At 46.7% G+C, this 21,817-nt stretch overlaps 1 protein-coding gene across 2 annotated transcripts; it reads left to right on the top strand.

The window, feature by feature from the left end:
* The first annotated feature begins 4,987 nt into the window (after positions 1 to 4,987).
* On the top strand, positions 4,988 to 21,532 carry LOC140418976 (uncharacterized). Of its 2 annotated transcripts, none has more exons than XM_072502669.1 (3): positions 4,988 to 5,068; positions 6,201 to 6,284; positions 16,469 to 21,532. In XM_072502669.1, exon 3 carries the CDS (start codon positions 16,844 to 16,846, stop codon positions 18,044 to 18,046), a length of 1,203 nt encoding a protein of 400 aa, XP_072358770.1. In that variant the 5' UTR covers positions 4,988 to 5,068; positions 6,201 to 6,284; positions 16,469 to 16,843; the 3' UTR covers positions 18,047 to 21,532. The 2 variants fall into 2 exon arrangements, with proteins under 2 accessions (XP_072358770.1, XP_072358771.1); XM_072502670.1 differs by having other exon boundaries at positions 5,054 to 5,107.
* The last annotated feature ends 285 nt before the right edge of the window (positions 21,533 to 21,817 follow it).

Genomic DNA, 21,817 nt, shown 5'->3' with positions numbered 1-21,817 from the left:
AAGGTTATTGCACAAAATAAGAGTTCAAGGTGTGGGTGCAACATATCAGCATGGATAGAGGATTGGTTAGCTAACAGGAAGCAGCAAGTAGGTATAAATGGGTCATTTCTGGGTTGGTAAGATGTGACAAGTGGAATGTCACCAGGATCAGTGCTGGGCTCCCAACCATTTACAATCTGTATGAATGTGTTGGATGATGGGATTGAATGCCTGGCGGCTAAATTTTCTGATGCCTCAAAGTCCGGTTGGAAAGTAATTTGTGAAGTGGATTTAAGGACTCTGCCAAGGACTACAAACAGGTTAAATGAGTGGGCAAAAAACTGATAGACGGAGCATAACTTGGGAAAATGTCCACTTTGTCAGGAAGTATTCAATAAAACAATCTTATTTAAATGGAGAGAGATTGCAGAACTCTGAGATACAGAGGGATTGGGGTGCCCGATCCCAAGTCAGTCTGCAGGTACAGCAAGTGATTAGGAAGGTCAATGGACTATTATTGTTTATTGCAAAGGAAATCTAATATAAATGGAGGGATGTTTTGCTGCAGTTGTATAGAGTCAGAGAGGTTTACAGCATGAAAACAGGTCCTTCGGCCCAACTTGTCCATGCTGCCCAGTTTTTACCACCGAGCTAGTCCCAATTACCCGCATTTGGCCCATAACCCTCTATACCCAGCTTTCTCATATAACTGTCTGATACTCGCAACCCTCTGTGTGAAAACAAATGCCCCTCTGTTCCCTTTTGTATCTCTTACTTAAACCTATGCCCTCTAGTTTTAGACTCCCCTACATTTGGGAAAATATGTTGACTACCTTATCTGTGCCCCTCATTATTTTACAGACCACTATAAGATCACCCCTAAGCCTCCTACGCTCCAGGGCATCAAGTCCTAGTCTATACACCCTCTCAGAACTCAAACCATCAAGTACTGGACGCATCTGAGTAAATCTTATCTGCACTCTTTCGAGTTTAATAATATCCTTTCTATAATAGGACCAGAACTATACACAGTGCTCCAAATGCGGCCGTACCAATGTCTTGTACAAGTTTAGCAAGACGTCCCAACTCCTGTATTTCATAGAATTTACAGTGCAGAAGGAGGCCATTCGGCCCATCGAGTCTGCACCGGCTGTTGGAAAGAGCACCCGACCCAAGGTCAACAGCTCCACCCTATCCCCATAACCCAGTAACCCCACCCAACACTAAGGGCAATTTTGGACACTAAAGGCAATTTATCATGGCCAATCCACCTAACCTGCACATCTTTGGACTGTGGGAGGAAACCGGAGCACCGGGAGGAAACGCACACACACACACACTGGGAGGATGTGCAGACTCCGCACAGACAGTGACCCAAGCCGGAATCGAACCTGGGACCCAGGAGCTGTGAAGCAATTGTGCTATCCACAATGCTACCGTGCTGCCCATTCAATGTTCTGATTAATGAAACCAAGTATGCCGAATGCCTTCTTCACCACCCTGTCCACCTGTGACTCCACTTTCAAGGAGCTATGAACCTGTCCTCCTCGATCGCTTTGTTCTATAACTCTCCCCAACTCCCTACCATTAACTGAGTAGGTCCTGCCCCAATTCGAGCTACCAAAATGTATCACCTTGCATTTATCTAAATTAAACTCCCATCTGCCATTCATCGGCCCACTGGCCCAATTGTCAAGTTCCGTTGCAATCCTAAATGGCCTTCTTCACTGGTTATTATGCCTGGAGAGACACAAGGACACTGGCACCATGGAGAAAGTATGGAAATGTGAGGACTGCGGTAAACGGTTCAAATGTTCATCTCAGCTGGAAAATCAACGCAGTCACACTGGGGAGAAGCCAATCATCTGTTCTGTGTGTGGGAAGGGTTTCAGTAGGTCAGCCAGCCTCATGTCACACCAGCAAATTCACACTGAGGAAAGCCCATTCAGCTGCACTCTCTGTGAAAAGACGTTCAGGCGGTCATCTAACCTCAATGTACACCAGCATGTTCATACTGGGGAAAGACCGTTCACTTGCTCCGTGTGTGGGAAGGGATTCATTCATTCATCCAGCTTTCTGATACACAAACAAATACACACCGAGGAGAATCCACTTACTTATACTCAGTGTGGAAAGAATTTCAGGCAGTCATCCACTCTCATTGCACACCAACATATTCTGGGGAAATGACCGTTCATCTCCTCTGTATGTGGGAAGAGATACTCTCAGTCCAGCGGCCTGCTGTTTGTTTCATACACATACTCACACAGGGGAGAAGCCGTTCATCTGCTCTGTGTGTGGAAAGGGATTCACTCAGTCATTTAACCTCTTGACACATCAACAGCTTCATGAGTGACTGAAGAGACTGGATTCTGCTGTTATTGTTACTGTTAATCACATACAAGATCGATAGTCTTACAATATTTGGTTTATTTCTGCTGATGTCAACAACCCCTATAACTGGCTGCAGTTTAATATTCTGGATTTGTCACTGATTTTTGGGGCTGCAGTGTCTCTTTTTAAAAACATCTTTCCTCTTTATTCAAGATCTCTCCCAGGAACACGCTTTTATAGCGTTATGAACTTTTACTTTAATCCGAAATAGTTTTTGGTGCAAAATCTATAATTCAGTTTCTGAAACATTCTACTGATTTCCAATTGGAAAATGCTGATTAACCCTTGCTGACAATTCTTTCTGACTTACACATTCTTCACTGTGACACCACCATTATGAAATTAAATTCTCAACATGAAATAAAACCGTAAAATATTTCATAGGCTCATGAATAGAAACTTAATCAATCAACATTATTATTGATGAAGTTTGGAAGTTGCTGAGTTGAATCATTTCTAACACAGCAACAGCATTTGGTCAAGGTGGAACCCACAACAAAGACTGTTTTGAGACCCACTCAGCAGAGATGACATCTGTTGTTAAAACAGAAAGCAAAGCCTACCCGATGCCCAACATAAACCCAAGAGCTGGAACAGTGCATCACTTGGGACTTGAACGTTGCCAAGACCATTGTGTAAAAGATGGAGATGCTGTGCAAATAAACACTGGAGCAGCCGACGTCAAGGAATCTGAAACAAAAGATGGTTTCAGATTTCTTTTGGTTTCAGATTCCCGCATTCGCAGTAATTTACTTTTATCAAGGAATCTGAAATGCCTTTGATTATGGATTATTATTTTTTTTTATTTAGAGTACCCAATTAATTTTTTCCAATTAAGGGGCAATTTAGCCGAGCCAATCCACCTACCCTGCACATTTTTGGGTTGTGGGAGTGAAACCCACGCAAATACGGGGAGAATGTGCAAACTCCACACGGAGATTGACCCGGGGCCAGAATCGAACCAGGGACCATGGTGCCGTGAGGCAGCAGTGCTAACCACTGTGCCACCATGCCGCCCTGATTATGGATTATGGTGAAGTTCTCACCAACAGATGTAAATATGTCCTGCTGGATTGAACACTACTGTGAGCTGTACCTCCGTGAGACAGACACCTCCCAGTCTCTTTGGCTCTCCTGCAGCTTCCTGTCATGGTTGAGTTGGACAAGGAATCCTCATCACTTGAACTGCGAAAGGCGATTGATTGCTGAGCAAGCATAAAGGCACCCAGCAAGGATGGAATTCCAGCTGAACTGCTCAAACGCAAAACGTTCCATTGACTGTCACACCTTCATGACCTGTTTCTCCTCTGTTGTTAGGTGGTCAGCTGTTCCTCATTTCAAGGATGACATCTACTCAGAGTCATGTGTTTTCTCTTGTGGTCTTTCTGCGATTGGAGAAGGTATTTCTCGACCCGCAGATCTTTGGCAGAGATCCCTCTCTGCCACTCTCTGCCTCTTCATTGAGGCGTTGGAATTCAAAAGTAATAATAATAATCTTTATTATTGTCACAAGTAGGCTTACATTATCACTGCAATGAAGTTACTGTGAATATCCCCTAGTCGCCATACTCCGGCGCCTGTTCGGGTGAATTCAGAATAATCAATTCACCTAACCAGCAAGTCTTTCGGGGAGAATGTGCAGACTATGCACAGACAGTGACCCAAGCAGGAATTGAACAAGGGGCACTGGCACTGTGAAGCAACAGTGCTAACCACTGTGCTACCATGCAGTTTGATGGTGATTGGCAGCAAACTCTTGCCAGTCATTACAGTCAATGCTTATTACATAAGTGGGGAGTGAACAGGAGTGGAGTAAATTCAGAGACAGAGAAGGCAGCACCCAGTTATTGGCCTTGACCCGAACACCAGCTTTTTCAGCATTGTTTCTCCAGAGTTCTTAAAGCTCTCGATTATCTCACAGGAAAGAAACACAGGTTCAGGTACTGATGGAGATCCTGTTGCATCCTCAGCCACCAATAGTAATTATATATAAAATCGAGGAATTGAAATATGTGAAGATATGATCGATAAGTTTGCAGATGGAAAATTATTGGCGTGGTAACTAGCGAGGACAAAAGCCTTAAATTACGGGATGATACAGATGGGCTGGTCATGTGGGCAGAAAAATGGCAAATGGAATTTAACCAGGAAAGGTCCTGCTCCTGTCCAGAGTCAGTGTAGACATGATGTGCCGAGTGACTTCCATCTGTGCTGGATCATTCTAGAAAACACTGAACATTCAGTATCACGAGCAAGAGGGGAGAAGGTGGACGAATTACTGATTCTGGGATTGAACCCAGCAAGAGTTTGCATCTTCTGGGGAGGAGAGAGGAAGGACCCGTTGGGGGGAAAAAAACCTTAAGTTCTGCATTGTTCCACGGCAGAGCAGCATTGAATCATCTTCAGAAATGGAGAATAGCAGAATACCCATTGACAATAATTTGCTTGATTGTTTTTATTAATTGGTAACCAAGTTATTTTGTATTTACTGTTTGCAGTTTCAATGGTGCGGACATTACCCACCATTCCATGCGGCTGTGAATGTGCCCGATACACACTACAGGAGCCCAGTGCGCAGACGCAATGTTGGGTGTATCTGGCGCATGCGCAGTGTCACTTTGATCGGAGGTCTGCGAGTGTGGGAGTGGCTGTTTCGGGCGGTGAGGCGGAGGGAGGAATGGAGCCGGGAGTCGGGGTGAGGAGGGAGTGAAGGCTTCATAAACACCCCCTGCTGGTTAGAAGGCCGGAATAAGACCCTGCAAATCCCGCGTTTGTAGCTGCGGAGCTTTTATTCGGTATCAGGCCCAGTTCCACGGCCGCCATCTTTGTTTAGCGGAGCGGCTGAGGGGCCATCTTGATGACGTAACAGAGGCGGTGGTTCAGGATCCGGGTGACCCGGAGAGAAAATCATTGTCTCGATGATTGACGGGTCTGTCCAGAGGGTGAGGTGGGACTGCCATGTGTGGCAATCCGAAGAACAGAAGAATAATAATATCAGAATTAGCAGCAGGAGTAGGCCATTTGGCCTATTGACACTGCTCTGCCATTCAATAAACGCTGATCCGAATGTGCCATTAATTACATTTTCCTGTCTGCCCCCAAAACTTGACTCCCCAGTAGATAAAAAAAGACAAACTCAGCATTGAGTATATTCAGTGACCCAGCGCCACTACTCTCTGGGAAAGAGAATTCCACAAACTCAGCTTTGACAAAGAGTTATCCAGACTCAAAATGTTAGCTCCCTTTTCTCTCCACAGATACTGTCAGACCGGCTGAGATTGTCCAGTATTTTCTGTTTTTGTTTCAGATTCCAGCATCTGCAGTAATTTGCTTTTATCCACAGACTGATGACCCTCTGAGGGAAGACATTTCTCCTTATCTCAGTGTCAAACTGGATAACTCTTATCTTTAACCTGTCCCCCTTAGTTCTTGAATCCCCATGTGGGAAAATATTCTTTCATCAAAACCCCTCAGAATGTTTCAATAAGATTACCTCTCATTCTTCTAAACTCCATCGGGTACAGACCAAACAGGCTCAATCTTGCTCCATAAAACAAACTCTCCCCTCCCAGGAATCAGACTAGTGAAACTTCACTGAACTGCCTCCAAAGCAAGTATTACCCACATTACATAATCCTGGGACTGGCAACAAAGGGAGAGAATGTTTGGAACTTCTATCCTGGACACGAAGGGTGATGGATTTTGGAAACTCCTTTTACTGGAGTTAGGGGAGGATTTACACCCAGTATACTCAAACCAAGATAAATGTTTGATCTTATTTTCTAACCTCGACTATCATTTCTGACCATTGTAATTTCCTTTGACAGCTGCTTACAAAGCTTCTGATATCTTTCCAGCCGAAGGTTGCAGCAGGAGATTGTAAACTTGAAAACACTGAAATTGTGACAGAGGTGAGTTATTATTCATCATAAATTTACAGTCCCCAATTATTTGTTTCCAATTAAGGGGCAATTTAGCATGGCCAATCCGAAGCTGGAACTCCCAGTGCAGACTTTAGTGTTGTGAGATTGTTGCTGTGGTGGAGAGTGGCTGCTGCTGTTGCTCTCTCTCTCTCTGTTGCTGCTCTCTCTCTCTGTCTGTTGCTGCTGTTCTCTCTCTTTTGCTCTGCTGCTGTTGCTCAGTTTGCTGCCTGTTTCCAGTGCTGGTTGCTGCTGAGCTGCCTGGAGGAAGGAGAGGGGAGAGCAGGAAGGAGAGGGGAGTAACGGAAGGAGAGGTGAGAGAAGGAAGGAGAGAAGGACAACAACAAGGAGGCAACTTCAAAAACAAGGTGGGAGTAAAGCCCTTTGGACTTCTTGTTTGCTGGCCCCCTCCCGGGTTGAGGGCCTGGCCCAGTCTTCCCAACTGATAACATCTGCCTTCAGCAAGGACAAAACCTTCCTTATTCTATCCAATGTGCTTGTTCCGGGGCAGGGGGATCGAGTGGGCAGTGTGTTTGCTGAGCCTCCTCCCGGCCTGAAGACTCCACACACCAGCAGGGAGGAGGTGGATTCAATTGGGTGGTCGATCCAGGGTGGGAGCACGGACTGTGTTTTTACTGAGTCCTACTTGGGCCGAATACCTCGTGAACCAGCGCCACTTTCCTCCTTGTGAACCTGCTTCTGGGCCTGGCGAAGTGCGTCATTTATAGGTCCAGGCAGCAGGTGACCTGGGGGGGGTCATCCGACCAGACTTTTTGCCCCTTTTCCATGGCTACATTCGCAGCTGGGTGTCCCTAGAAAGGGAGCATGCGGTGTCCATGGGCACCATCAAAGCCTTCCATGCCCGGTGGGCACCGCAGGGATTGGGGTGCTTTATTGACCCCTTTAAATGCACTCTCATCAGATGTTTTTAAGTTCCTGCTGATCTTTGTTACATTTGGCAGTGCCCCTAACTGGAGTGGCCCTTTTTGCTTTGTCCCTAAGTTTGTTTCCTTGGTTCTATTTTGTTGGTGGACCTCAAAAGAGTGGCCAATCCACCTAGCCTGCACATCTTTGGGTTGTGGGGGTGAGACCCACGGGGAGAATGTGCAAACTCCACATGGCGGTGACCCGGGGCCGGGATCGAACCTGGGTCCTCCGCACCGTGAGGCAGCAGTGCTAACCACTGCCACCATGCCAGCCTCCGTTATGATGTTTCCATTCCTATTTTATCACACACCTCCCAGTGGCACTCATTGTAACACAGAAACTTCAAAATATCAATGCTACCTTGCATCTTGCCCTCCTATTATTGTCTGATGATAACAGTAGCAGAGTAACACACACCAGAATTGGAATATCAGATAGGTTGTTGTCTAATAATAATAGTGACAGAGTAACGTACACCAGAATTGGAATAACAGGCAGGTTATTGTCTCATCATGACAGAGTTACGGGGGGTGACTCGGTAGTTAGCACTGTTGCCTCAAGCACCAGGTACCTGGGTTCGATTCCGACCTTGGGTCACTGTCTGTGTGGAGTTTGCACATTCTTCCCGTGGCTGCGAAGATTTCCCCCCACAGTCCAAAGATGAGCAGGTTAGGTGGATTGGCTGTGCTAAATTGTCCCTGGGTGGGGTTACGGGGTTAGGGTGGGGGATTGGCCACGGTAGGGTGAACTTTCAGAGGGTCGGTGCAGACTCGATGGGCTAAATGGCCTCCTTCAGCACTGTAGGGATTCTATGATTCTACACTGGATCCAATGATACCTTCACACACACACTGCAGCCTGACTCATTGGAACAATCTTAAATCTGTGTCCCATAATCCTTTCACAATCTGCTGATGGGAACAGATTTCTTTATCTTTTGCCGGGTTTGCTGTTATCGTTTCCGATGCCTGGGTCGTGCCGGGTGGTCCGTCCAGATTTCACTCCATTTTTGTTTTTGTAGCGATTGAATGGGCTTGGACCAGTCCATTTAGGATCCAGTACACAATTTGCCCCAAGAATCAATTATAGCCAGGTCTGGGATGGATCCCAACAATTATTGTACAAATGACACATTGTCCCAGTTAGGGGCTTAGCCATTCACCAGCACCACCAATATACCCGCCAATGGCCCACTGACCACCACGTATCTCCCATTAGTGTCCGCAATGATCCTAGTGACCGAAAGAGGGACCCGTTTATTGATTAGAATTGCAGCACCTCGAGCCCTTCGTCAAAGCCCGAGTGAAACACTTGGCTCACCCCTCTGCAGTCTGGTCTGATCTCTAACCCGCAAGTGAGTCTCCTGCAAGAACACCACACCAGCATGTAGAATCTTTAGGTGAGCAAAAACCCTCCACCTCTTCACTGGTCCACCCAATCCCCTTACGTTCCAGGTGACCAGCTGAATCAGGGGTCTCTCTTCCACCCCCCCCCCCTCAAACCCTGGCCCCCTTCACAGAATCAGCCATGAGGGACTATCCAGTAAATCTTCAAAATGTACACGCCAAGAGTCCACCCAAGATGGCTGCCATACACGCACCCATACACTCAGAGTAAAACAAAAACAGTTCTTTAGTCATCAGTTAGCTCACCCGTCTCCATCTCCCACCCCCCTATATATATCTACATTGTGCTTCATAAGGAAAATCTCCCTTCACCCCGAACAGAAAAACAGATTTTATCACAAAATATCAAAACTATAGGGGCTAGTTGGTGTAGGGGTATGATTCTCGCTTTGGGTGTCTTGGTTTCGAAATTTGCGCGAGGTCGCGGGTTCAAATCCTGGACGAGCCCTTTGATAAGGTTTTCTGTTAGGGGCAGCACGGTAGCATTGTGGATAGCACAATTGCTTCACAGCTCCAGGGTCCCAGGTTCGATTCCGGCTTGGGTCACTGTCTGTGCGGAGTCTGCACATCCTCCCCGTGTTTGCGTGGGTTTCCTCCGGGTGCTCCGGTTTCCTCCCACAATCCAAAGATGTGCAGGTTAGGTGGATTTGCCATGATAAGTTGCCCTTAGTGTCCAAAATTGCCCTTAGTGTTGGGTGGGGTTACTGGGTTATGGGGATAGGGTGGGGTGTTGACCTTGGGTAGGGTGCTCTTTCCAAGAGCCGGTGCAGACTTGATGGGCCGAATGGGCTCCTTCTGCACTGTAAATTCTATGATAATCTATGATATATAGAGGATATCACAACACCAATCCCACCCCACAGGAAACGTAGATCTTGTCCAATACAGATAACTGGACCCCAGTCCATGCTTTACAATGTTCACCTCCTCTGGTCTATCAAAATGGATGTCTTTGGACTCGTATGTGAGCCGCAGCTTTGCATGGTGTACCGTCCCAGATCAAACTTCTTTCTTACACAGAGCAGTCTGAACCTTACTAAAGGCCACTCACTTCCTCACCAGCTCGACTCCCGTATATTGGTAAATCCTCACTCGGATAACTGAGTGAGTCCCTTCCCACACTCAGTGAATGGTTTGTCGCCGGTGTGACAACGGTGATGAATCTCCAGCTCACATGGGGATCTGAATCCCTTCCCACAGTCCCCACATTTCCATGGTTTCAGCATGCTGCTGATGTCCTTGTCCCTCTCCACGTTTGACGATCAGTTTATGTCTTGTCCCCACAGAGAGCATGTGTACGGTCTCTTCCCGCTCTGAATAGTGTGATGTTTTTTCAGACTGTGTAACTGGTAAAAGCTCTTTCCACAGTCAGTTCACTGGAACACTCTCACTCGAGTTGAGTGTGTATTGGGTTTTTTTCAGTCACACTGATCATGAAAATTTTTTCCTGCAGACAGACCAGACAAACATTTCTTCTGAAATAAAAGCAAATTACAGCGTATGCTGGAATCTGAAACAAAAGAGAAAATGCTGGAAAATCTCAGCAGGTCTGGCAGCATCTGTAGGGAGAGAAAAGAGCTAACGTTTCGAGTCTGATGACGCTTTGTCAAAGCTCAAACATTTCTTCTTCCATATTCACAGGCCAATGATATTCAGGTCTGATGAATGGAGTGACTGTTAAATCTTGATGTGAAGTTTGATTTGAGTTTCCATCAGTAAATCCTCCCCTTGTAATATCCAGTAAAAGGAGTTTACAAAAGTCATCACTAGGGGCAGGCACGGTGGCTCAGTGGTTAGCCGAGGACCCGGGTGTGATCCCGGCCCCGGCCACTGTCCGTATGAGTTTGCACATTCACCCCGTGTCTGCGTGGGTCTGGCCCCCACAATCCAAAAAGATGTGCAGGGTAGGTGAATCGGCCACGCTAAAATTACTCTTTAATTGGGGAAAAAAAGAATTGGGTACTCTAAATTTATTTATTTTTTATTTTAATAAAAATAAAAGTCATCACTGTCAGTACAGGATAGAAATTCTGAACAGACAATTCTAGTTTCTCTGGAACAGTTTTCTCTTTGCTCACACTCTCCCTCCTCCCTGGGCTGAAATCCAAACCCATCTCACCATCTGCACCATTTCTTTCCTCCACTCCCAGTTTTCTCCCTCCCTCTCCTCTGTCTGGGTTCAGTTCTCCAGCTCCTGTCTGCAGACTGACAATAAAATCAATGGGTCTTATTGGAGGTTTGGGACCTCCAGCGGCTGTTTATGAATCCTCACTGCCCACCTGCCAGGGTTTCCATCCTTGCCAGATATCAGATTCCTCATTGATGATTTGAGCCCAACCTGGAACCACGCTAAATTGCCCCTTAATTGGGAGAAAAAAATTACATGAAGATTCGCGGCTCCACAAAGTGGTTCCAACTCCTCACACCCATCTCCTTAACACAGGCATTGTCAAAGTCGGGGGCGCGATCCGTGTGTGGGTCACGGGCAGGTGTCGGGTGTGTCGCGGAGCCGTCAGTCGCGGCGCTCCCGATTGCGCAAATCCGCACGCAGCAGCCGGCTTCTAATAATGCCGGCTGCAAGCGGCCTTCAAAATGGCCACGAACATATTAAAAAAATGCGGCCGCATGCGTGTCCGCTCATCGGTACGCATGCTCAGAGTTTTGCGCATGCTCAGAGTTTTGCACATGCTCAGAATTTTGCCGGCTGCAAAACGTTCGGGGGGAATGATGTGATTGGTTGCTTTCTGAACTTTGAAGTCTCTTACTCCAAGAATGGCGAGTGATCCAACGATGGTTTCACCGCAGCTGTAACTTCAACAAAGAGATGTCAACGTTTTTAATCTTGAGTTTTAAACATTCCAAAACAAAATACCTGCAGGTCGTATTTGGAAGCTTTCTCAATTAATTGATTTTTAAGTGTCTTTTATTTTTTTACATTTTTAATTGTAATGTTTCGGTGAAATGTGGGGAACCTCCAATTTGTAGAGGATGTAAACATTTTTTTCTGTTAAACTTTATCAAATAAACCCCCCCCCCCTGAACTTGTGGAAAAAAAAGCCGGCTGCGGCGGCTGTTGCCCGTGAATTTGCGCAATCGAAGATGCAAAAGATTTTTTCAAAAATTCTCTGTCATCTTCCTGCCTGAAGGGAGGCAGGGAGCAGGTCACGCCCCCCGAACATCGACATCACGGGCACGATTGCGATTCCTCAGCAGCAAACAAAGTAAGAGAAAATAGTGGGTCGTGAAGGTCAGCCGGCGTCGGCGGCGAAGGTCGGACGGCGTGGGTCGCAAAATTCGGCCGGGTTGGATCCTGAATGTTGGCCGGTTGGTAAAAATGGGTCCCCGGAAAAAAAGTTTGAAAAACATTGCCTTAACAAGTTGACGCATTTAGTTGGCTGACTAAAAGCATGGTGCTTAGCATAGCTGCCTCACGGCGCCAAGGACCCGGGTTTGATCCCGGCCCCGGGTCACTGTCCGCGTGGAGTTTGCACATTCTCCCCATTTCTGCATGGGTCTCAGCTCCACAACCCAAAGATATGCAGGGTAGGTGGATTGGCCACGCTAAACTGCACCTTAATTACTGTAAATTTATTTCAAAAAAGGATGGTCTCTTTCCTAATGTTCACAATTAAAGGGATGGGTTCCACAAATGGCTGACATTTAAGGGCAATTAAATTAATAATGGACAGAGATATGTCTAGTGTTGTTGCATGGTCCAGATTTGATATATTATTTACCGTTCTGTAATAAAGTAAATGTATTATTATTTCTCGTAATATAAGACTGTAGCTACGTTATAGATTTCCAGTCATCTCTCCAAAGAACAAAGAAATGTACAGCACAGGAACAGGCCCTTCGGCCCTCCAAGCCCGTGCCGACCATGCTGCCCGACTAAACTACAATCTTCTACACTTCCTGGGTCCGTATCCCTCTATTCCCATCCTATTCATGTATTTGTCAAGATGCCCCTTAAATGTCACTATCGTCCCTGCTTCCACCGCCTCCTCCGGTAGCGAGTTCCAGGCACCCACTACCCTCTGCGTAAAAAACTTGCCTCGTACATCTACTCTAAACCTTGCCCCTCTCACCTTAAACCTATGCCCCCTAGTAATTGACCACTCTACCCCGGGGAAAAGCCTCTGACTATCCACTCTGTCTATGCCCCTCATAATTTTGTAAACCTCTATCAGGTCGCCCCTCAACCTCCTTCGTTCCAGTGAGAACAAACCGAGTTTATTCAACCGCTCCTCATAGCTAATGCCCTCCATTTAGTTTAGTCGGGCAGTATGGTCGGCACGGGCTTGGAGGGCCGAAGGGCCTGTTCCTGTGCTGTACATTTCTTTGTTCTTTGTCCATACCAGGCAACATTCTGGTAAATCTCTTCTGCACCCTCTCTAAAGCCTCCACATCCTTCTGGTAGTGTGGCGACCAGTATTGAACACTATACTCCAAGTGTGGCCTAACTAAGGTTCTATACAGCTGCAACATGACTTGCCAATTCTTATACTCAATGCCCCGACCAATGAAGGCAAGCATGCCGTAGGCCTTCTTGACTACCTTCTCCACCTGTGTTGCCCCTTTCAGTGACCTGTGGACCTGTACTCCTAGATCTCTTTGACTTTCAATACTCTTGAGGGTTCTACCATTCACTGTATATTCCCTACCTGCATTAGACCTTCCAAAATGACCTCACATTTGTCCAGATTAAACTCCATCTGCCATCTCTCCGCCCAAGTTTCCAAACAATCTAAATCCTGCTGTATCCTCTGACAGTCCTCATCGCTATCCGCAATTCCACCAACCTTTGTGTCGTCTGCAAACTTACTAATCAGACCAGTTACATTTTCCTCCAAATCATTTATATATACTACAAACAGCAAAGGTCCCAGCACTGATCCCTGTGGAACACCACTGGTCACAGCCCTCCAATTAGAAAAGCATCCTTCCATTGCTACTCTCTGCCTTCTATGACCTAGCCAGTACTGTATCCACCTTGCCAGCTCACCCCTGATCCCGTGTGACTTCACCTTTTGTACTAGTCTACCATGAGGGACCTTGTCAAAGGCCTTACTGAAGTCCATATAGACAACATCCACTGCCCTACCTGCATCAATCATCTTAGTGACCTCCTCGAAAAACTCTATCAAGTTAGTGAGACACGACCTCCCCATCTCAAAACCATGCTGCCTCTCACTAATACGTCCATTTGCTTCCAAATGGGAGTAGATCCTGTCTCGAAGAATTCTCTCCAGTAATTTCCCTACCACTGAAGTAAGGCTCACCAGCCTGTAGTTCCCTGGATTATCCTTGCTACCCTTCTTAAACAGAGGAACAACATTGGCTATTCTCCAGTCCTCCGGGACATCCCCTGAAGACAGTGAGGATCCAAAGATTTCTGTCAAGGCCTCAGCAATTTCCTCTCCAGCCTCCTTCAGTATTCTGGGGTAGATCCCATCAGGCCCTGGGGACTTATCTACCTTAATATTTTTTAAGACACCCAACACCTTGTTTTTTTGGATCTCAATGTGACCCAGGCTATCTACACACCCTTCTCCAGACTCAACATCTACCAATTTCTTCTCTTTGGTGAATACTGATGCAAAGTATTCATTTAGTATCTCGCCCATTTCCTCTGGCTCCACACATAGATTCCCTTGCCTATCCTTCAGTGGGCCAACCCTTTCCCTGGCTACCCTCTTGCTTTTTATGTACGTGTAAAAAGCCTTGGGATTTTCCTTAACCCTATTTGCCAATGACTTTTCGTGACCCCTTCTAGCCCTCCTGACTCCTTGCGAAAGTTCCTTCCTACTTTCCTTATATTCCACGCAGGCTTCGTCTGTTCCCAGCCTTTTAGCCCTGACAAATGCCTCCTTTTTCTTTTTGACGAGGCCTACAATATCTCTCGTTATCCAAGGTTCCCGAAAATTGCCGTATTTATCCTTCTTCCTCACAGGAACATGCCGGTCCTGAATTCCTTTCAACTGACACTTGAAAGCCTCCCACATGTCAGATGTTGATTTGCCCTCAAACATCTGCCCCCAATCTATGTTCTTCAGTTGCCGCCTAATATTGTTATAATTAGCCTTCCCCCAATTTAGCACATTCATCCTAGGACCACTCTTATCCTTGTCCACCAGTACTTTAAAACTTACTGAATTGTGGTCACTGTTCCCGAAATGCTCCCCTACTGAAACATCTACCACCTGGCCGGGCTCATTCCCCAATACCAGGTCCAGTACCGCCCCTTCCCTAGTTGGACTGTCTGCATATTGTCTTAAGAAGCCCTCCTGGATGCTCCTTACAAACTCTGCGCCGTCTAAGCCCCTGGCACTAAGTGAGTCCCAGTCAATATTGGGGAAGTTGAAGTCTCCCATCGCCACAACCCTGTTGTTTTTACTCTTTTCCAAAATCTGTCTACCTATCTGCTCCTCTATCTCCCGCTGGCTGTTCGGAGGCCTGTAGTAAACCCCCAACATTGTGACTGCACCCTTCTTATTCCTGATCTCTACCCATATAGCCTCACTGCCCTCTGAGGTCTCCTCCCGCAGTACAGCTGTGATAGTCTCCCTAACCAGTAGCGCAACTCCGCCTCCCCTTTTACATCCCCTCTATCCCGCCTGAAACATCTAAATCCTGGAACGTTTAGCTGCCAATCCTGCCCTTCCCTCAACCAGTTCTCTGTAATGGCAACAACATCATAGTTCCAAGTACTAATCCAAGCTCTAAGTTCATCTGCCTTTCCCGTAATACTACTTGCATTAAAACATATGCACTTCAGGCCACCAGACCCGCTGTGTTCAGCAACTTCTCCCTGTCTGCTCTGCCTCAGAGCCCCACTGTCCCTATTCCCTAGTTCTCCCTCAGTGCTCTCACCTTCTGACCTATTGCTCCCGTGCCCACCCCACTGCCATACTAGTTTAAACCCTCCCGTGTGACACTAGCAAACCTCGCGGCCAGGATATTTATGCCTCTCCGGTTTAAATGCAACTCGTCCTTCTTATATAGGTCACACCTGCCCCGGAAGAGCTCCCAGTGGTCCAGATAACGGAAACCCTCCCTCCTACACCAGCTGTTTAGCCATGTGTTTAGCTGCTCTATCTTCCTATTTCTAGCCTCACTGGCACGTGGCACAGGGAGTAATCCCGAGATTACAACCCTAGAGGTCCTGTCTTTTAACTTTCTGCCTAGCTCCCTGAACTCCTGCTGCAGGACCTCATGCCCTCAGAGCGTTGTTAGTCTTTGGATTTCTCTTCCACAGGGACCAGTTGTATCTGGGGGTCATTGAATATATTGAAGCACCAGGTTGACAGATATTCTATTGCCAAAGGAGTTGAGGGTTATGGGGAACAGGTAGGAAAATAGAGAGAAAGCTGAGATGAGGGGGGATTTCTTCACTCGAGGATCTGGTGAAGCTTTGAAATTCTCTACCCCAGAGGAATGTGCAGCCTCAGTCATCAGGTATGTTCAAGACAAATGTTGACAGGTTTCTAGATACTGAAGATGTCGAGGGGTATGGGGAACTTGTGGAAAAGTGGTGCAGAACGGCCAAGGATCGCATTGAAATGTTGAGCAGACTCGGTGGCCGAATGGCCTACTCTTGCTGCTATTATACTCTGCCCCCGGTCAGGAAGCAGTGAGCTGAGCTTGGATCTGTCAATCAACATGAATCAGCACCTCCAGGAGAGTTGAGAGGGTGAATATTAGATACAGCAGAGTGAGAATGGAGGGAGATTGTGTGGGATGGAGATTTACAGCTTTTGGAGAATGAGAGAGGAACTAGAAATGTCTGTTCTGAATTTCTATCCTGTACTAACTGATGACGTCTGTAAATTGTTTTTAAAGGATATTGGAAGAGGAGGAATTGCAGACAGAAATCTCAAACATCACATCTCGATGTTGCAAACTCACTCGATTCCTTCTGATCTGAATATCATTGGGCTCTGAATATCATCAGCGAGAAGGAGAAATGTTTGTCCGATCTGTTGGCTTCAAAAGATTTTAAACGTGAGTGTGACTGGAAAAGCACCGAGACCCACACAACAGACACCCGAGTGAGAGTGTTCCAGTGAACTGACTGTTGAAAGAGCTTAAACCAGTTACACAGCCTGAAAACAACATCACACCATTCACAGTGAGGAGAGAAAGTGCACACGTTCTGTGTGTAGACAAGGCTTCCACTGATTGTCCAACCTGGAGAGAGACAAGGAGACCCAAAACATGGAGAAACCGTTGATATGCGGGGACTCTGGGAAGGGATACAGAGTCCCATCAGAGCTGGAGACTCATCGACGCAGTCCCACTGGGGAGAGGTTGTTCACCTGCTCTCAGTGTGGGAAAGGATTCATTGATTCATCCACCCTGCTGCGACACCAGCGAGTTCACACTGGGGAGAAGCCATTCACCTGCTCTCAGTGTGGGAAGGGATTCATTGATTCATCCACCTTGCTGAGACATCAGCGAGTTCACACTGGGGAAAGACCGTTCACCTGCTCTCAGTGTGGCAAGGGATTCACTCAGTTATCCAGCCTGCAGACACACCAGCGGGTTCACACTGGGGAGAGGCCATTCACCTGCTCTCGGTGCGGGAAGGGATTCATTGATTCATCCACCCTGCGGAGACATCAGCGAGTTCACACTGGGGAGAGACCGTTCACCTGCGCTCAGTGTGGGAAGGGATTCATTGATTCATTCAACCTGTGTAAACATCAGCAAATTCACATTGGGGAAAGACCGTTCACCTGCTCTAAGTGTGGGAAGGGATTCGCGCAGTTATCCACCCTGCAGAGACACCAGCGAGTTCACACTGTGGTGAGGCCATTCACTTGCTCTCAGTGTGGGAAGGGATTCATTGATTCATCCACCCTGCTGAGACACCAGCGAGTTCACACAGGGGAGAGGCCATTCACCTGCTCTCAGTGTGGGAAGGGATTCATTGATTCATCCACCCTGCTGAGACATCAGCGAGTTCACACTGGGGAGAGACCGTTCACCTGCTCTCAGTGCGGCAAGGGATTCACTCAGTTATCCAGTCTGCAGACACACCAGCGAGTTCACACTGGGGAGAGGCCATTCACCTGCTCTCGGTGTGGGAAGGGATTCATTCATTCATCCAACCTGCTGAGACATCAGCGAATTCACACTGGGGAGCGACCATTCGCCTGCTCTCAGTGTGGGAAGGGATTCACTTGGTTATCCAGTCTGCAGAGACATCAGCGAGTTCACACTGGGGAGAGGCCATTCACTTGCTCTCAGTGTGGGAAGGGATTCATTCATTCATCCAACCTGCGGAGACACCAGCGAGTTCACACTGGGGAGAAGCCATTCACCTGCTCTCCGTGTGGGAAGGGATTCACTCAGTTATCCAGTCTGCAGACACACCAGCGAGTTCACACTGGGGAGAGGTCATTCACCTGCTCTTAGTGTGGGAAGGGATTACATAGAAACATAGAAAATAGGAACAGGAAGAGGCCATTTGGCCCTTTGCGCCTGCTCTGCCATTCGTTATGATCATGGCTTATCATCCAACTCAATAGCCTAATCCCGCTTTCCCCTCCATATCCTTTGATCCCCTTCGCCCTAAGTGCTATATCTAACTGCTTCTTGAAAACATTCAATGTATTGGCCTCAACTATTTCTGTGGTAACAAATTCCACAGGCTCACCACTCTCTGGTTGAAGAAATCTCTCTTCATCTCTGTCCTAAATGGTATATCCCGTATCCTTAGACTGCGACCTCTCGTTCTGTACACTCCCACCATCGGGAAAATCTTTCCTGCATCTACCCTGTCAAGTCCTGTTGGAATATTATAGGTTTCTATGAGATCCCCCATTCTTCTGAACTCCAGCGAATACAATCCTAACTGATTCACTCTCTCATACGTCAGTCCCACCATCCCAGGAATCAGTCTGGTAAATCTTTGCTGCGCTCCCTCTAGAGCAAGAACATCCTTCCTCAGATAAGGAGACCAAAACTGCACACAATATTCGAGGCACGGCCTCGCCAAGGCCCTGTATAATTATAGCAAGATATTCCTGCTCCTGTACTCGATCCGCTCGCAGTGAAGGCTAGCATACCATTTGCCTTCTTTACCGCCTGCTGTAGCTGCATGCTTACCTTCAGTGGCTGGTGTACGAGGATACCCAGGTCTCGTTGCACATACCCCTCTCCCAATCTATGGTCGTTCAGATAATAATCTGCCTTCTCATTTTGTTACCTTATCTAAATAGTTAATATATAGGGTAGCACAGTGGTTAGCACTGCTGCCTCATGGCACTGAGGATCAGTGTTCAATCCTACCCCGGATCACTGTCTGTGTGGAGACAAGTTCTTCCTGTGTCTCCGTGGGTCTCACCCCCATAACCCAAAGATGTGCAGGGTAGGTGAATTGGCCACACTAAATTGCCCCTTAATTAGTAAAAAAGAATTGGGTACTTTCATTTTTTTAAAAAATCATTAATATATCTTGTGATTATCTGGGGTCCGAGCACCAATCCCTGCGGTACCCCACTAGTCACTGCCTGCCAATTTGAATAAGATCATTAATTCCTACTCTTTGTTTCCTGCCTGCCAACCAGTTTTTTATCCATCTCAATACACTACCCCTAATCCCACGTGCTTTTATTTTACACACTAATCTCTTATGCGGGACTTTGGTCAAAAGCCATCTGAAAGTCCAAATATACCACATGCACTGGCTCTCCCTCGTCAACTCTACCAGTTATACCCTCAAAGAATTCCAGTAGATTTGTCAAGCATGATTTCTGTCCAATCCTGAGTCTGTCCAATCCTGCCACTGTTTTCTAAGTTTTCTAGGGCTGCACGGTAGCACTGTTGCTTTACAGCGGCAGAGACCCGGGTTCAATTCCTGGCTTGGGTCACTGTCTGTGCAGAGTCTACATGTTCCCCGTGTCTGCGTGGGTTCCTCCGGCCCCTCCGGTTTCCTCCCACAAGTCTCAAAAGACGTGGTGTTAGATAATCTGGACATTCTGAATTCTCCCTCTGTGTACCTGAACAGGCGCCGGAGTGTGACGACTCAGGGCTTTTCACAGGAACTTCATTGCAGTGTTAATGTTCGCCTACTTATGGCAGTAAAGATTATTATTATAAGTGCTTTGCTATAAAATCTTTGGGAATGGATTCTAGATTTTTCCTCATTGCCGATGTCGGGTTTACTGGTCTATAATTCCCTGTTTTCTCTCTATCTCTCTTTTTAAACAGTGGAATTACATAAGGCACCCTCCAATCTGCAGGAACTGTTCTAGAGTCTATAGCATCCTGGAAGATGACCACCAATGCATCCACTATTTCTAGAGCCACTTTGGGATGCAAATTATCAGTCCCTGGGGATTTATCAGCCTTCAATCCCATCAATTTCCCCAACACAATTTCTCTCCTAATATTGATCTCCTTCAGTTCCTCCCTCTCTCTAAATCCTGTGTTCCCCAAATTTCTGGTGTCTGATTTGTGTCCTCATTTGTGAAGACCGAACCAAAGTATTATTTATTTGCTCGGCCATTTCTTTGTCCCCTATTATACATTCGCCTGTTTCTGACTGTAAGGAACCTACATTTGAGTTCACCAATCTTTTTCTCTTCACATACCTATAGAAACTTTTACAATCAGCCTAATTTCCTGTTTTATGCCATTCCCAACATCACCACTGCAGTTTGGGATCTATATACGACGCCCACTAACTATTTTGCCCCTTGGTGTTTCTCAGCTCTACCCATACAGATTCCACATTGTCGGAGCTAATATCCTTCCTCACTATTGCATTAATTTCCTCTTTAACCAGCACTGCCACTCCACCGCCTTTTCCTTTTTTGTCTGTCCTTCCTAAATACTGAATATATTCAATTCCCATCTCTGGTCATCATGCAGCCATGTCTCCATAATCCCGATTTATCTCACACCCATTTACGTCTGTTTGCACAATTCACTTGGTTATGCCATCTGCAGTCACACCAGGGAGTTCATACTGGGGAGGAGGCCGTTCACCTGCTCTCAATGTGCGAAGGGATTTAGTAATTCATCGCACTTCCTGAGACACCAAAAAGTTCACAATTGATTACAGGGATTGGATTCTGCTGTTATTGTTTCTGTTCTCAATTACATCCAGGACTGCATTTTGTTCATTCTGTTGGTCAATGGGGATGGTCAGATGATTTCTTTCTGCTGGACTGGCCGGTCTCACAACTTCGTCTCCAGTGGCCTGATTCTCTCTGAGCCTTCTTGTGAATATCTGGTTTCACATTTCACAAGGATCAAAGAGTGAGGTTAGAAAATGTTTCATTACCATTTCTGTTTGGAAACCTCAAAATCATGCCACATTGTCATGAAGATGGGCAATGGTGGTTATATGGTTCTTTTGTTTAATTTATCTTGGTGCTTCACACAGAAAAAAACTATCCGGGTATGAGGGGGAAGTTGTCTGAGGTGCACTGGGAAACTACATTAAATAGTGTGGTGAGAGACAGGCAATCGGCAATATTGAAGGAATTATTACAGATTGACATGGGGATCGGTTAGCTCAGTTGGCTGGATGGCTGGTTTGTGCTGAGTGACACCAACAGCACAGATTAAATTCCCATATCGGGGGCAGCACGGTGGCGCAGTGGTAGCACGGTAGCCTCATGGTGCTGAGGTCCCAGGTTCGATCCCGGCTCTGGGTCATTGTCCGTGTGCAGTTTGCACATTCTTCCCGTGTTTGCGTGGGTTCACCCCCACAACCCGAAGATGTGCAGGGTAGGTGAATTGGCCATGCTAAATTGCCCCTAAATTGGAAAAATGAATTGGGTACTCTAAAATTTAAAAACAAAAAAATCCCATATCGGCTGAGGTTAGCCATGGTCTGTGTCGGTATTTATGCTCCACATGATCCTCCACCCACCCCTCTACATCTTCCCCCCCCCCCCCCCCCCCCCATCAGCATCTCCTTCTATTGTTTCTCATGTATGTATCTAGCTTCCTGTTCAATGGATTCTTGCTGTTCACCTCAACCACTCGCTGTGGTCGTGAGTTCCACATTATCACCACTCGCTGGGTAAAGAGGTTTCTACTGAAATTCCTATTGGATTATTGAATCCCTTCATAATCTGAAAGACTTCCATCAGGTCACCCATCAGTCTTCTCTTTTCCAGAAAAAAGCAGCCCCAGCCTTTCCTGAGTGTTTAAATGCTCTCCGTTCTGTAT

The sequence above is a fragment of the Scyliorhinus torazame genome, chromosome 5 (assembly GCF_047496885.1).
Source record: "Scyliorhinus torazame isolate Kashiwa2021f chromosome 5, sScyTor2.1, whole genome shotgun sequence".
NCBI classification, from domain to species: Eukaryota; Metazoa; Chordata; class Chondrichthyes; order Carcharhiniformes; family Scyliorhinidae; genus Scyliorhinus; species Scyliorhinus torazame.
The sequence above is the reverse complement of the archived record's forward strand: the minus strand, read 5'-3'. Positions and strand labels throughout refer to the sequence as shown.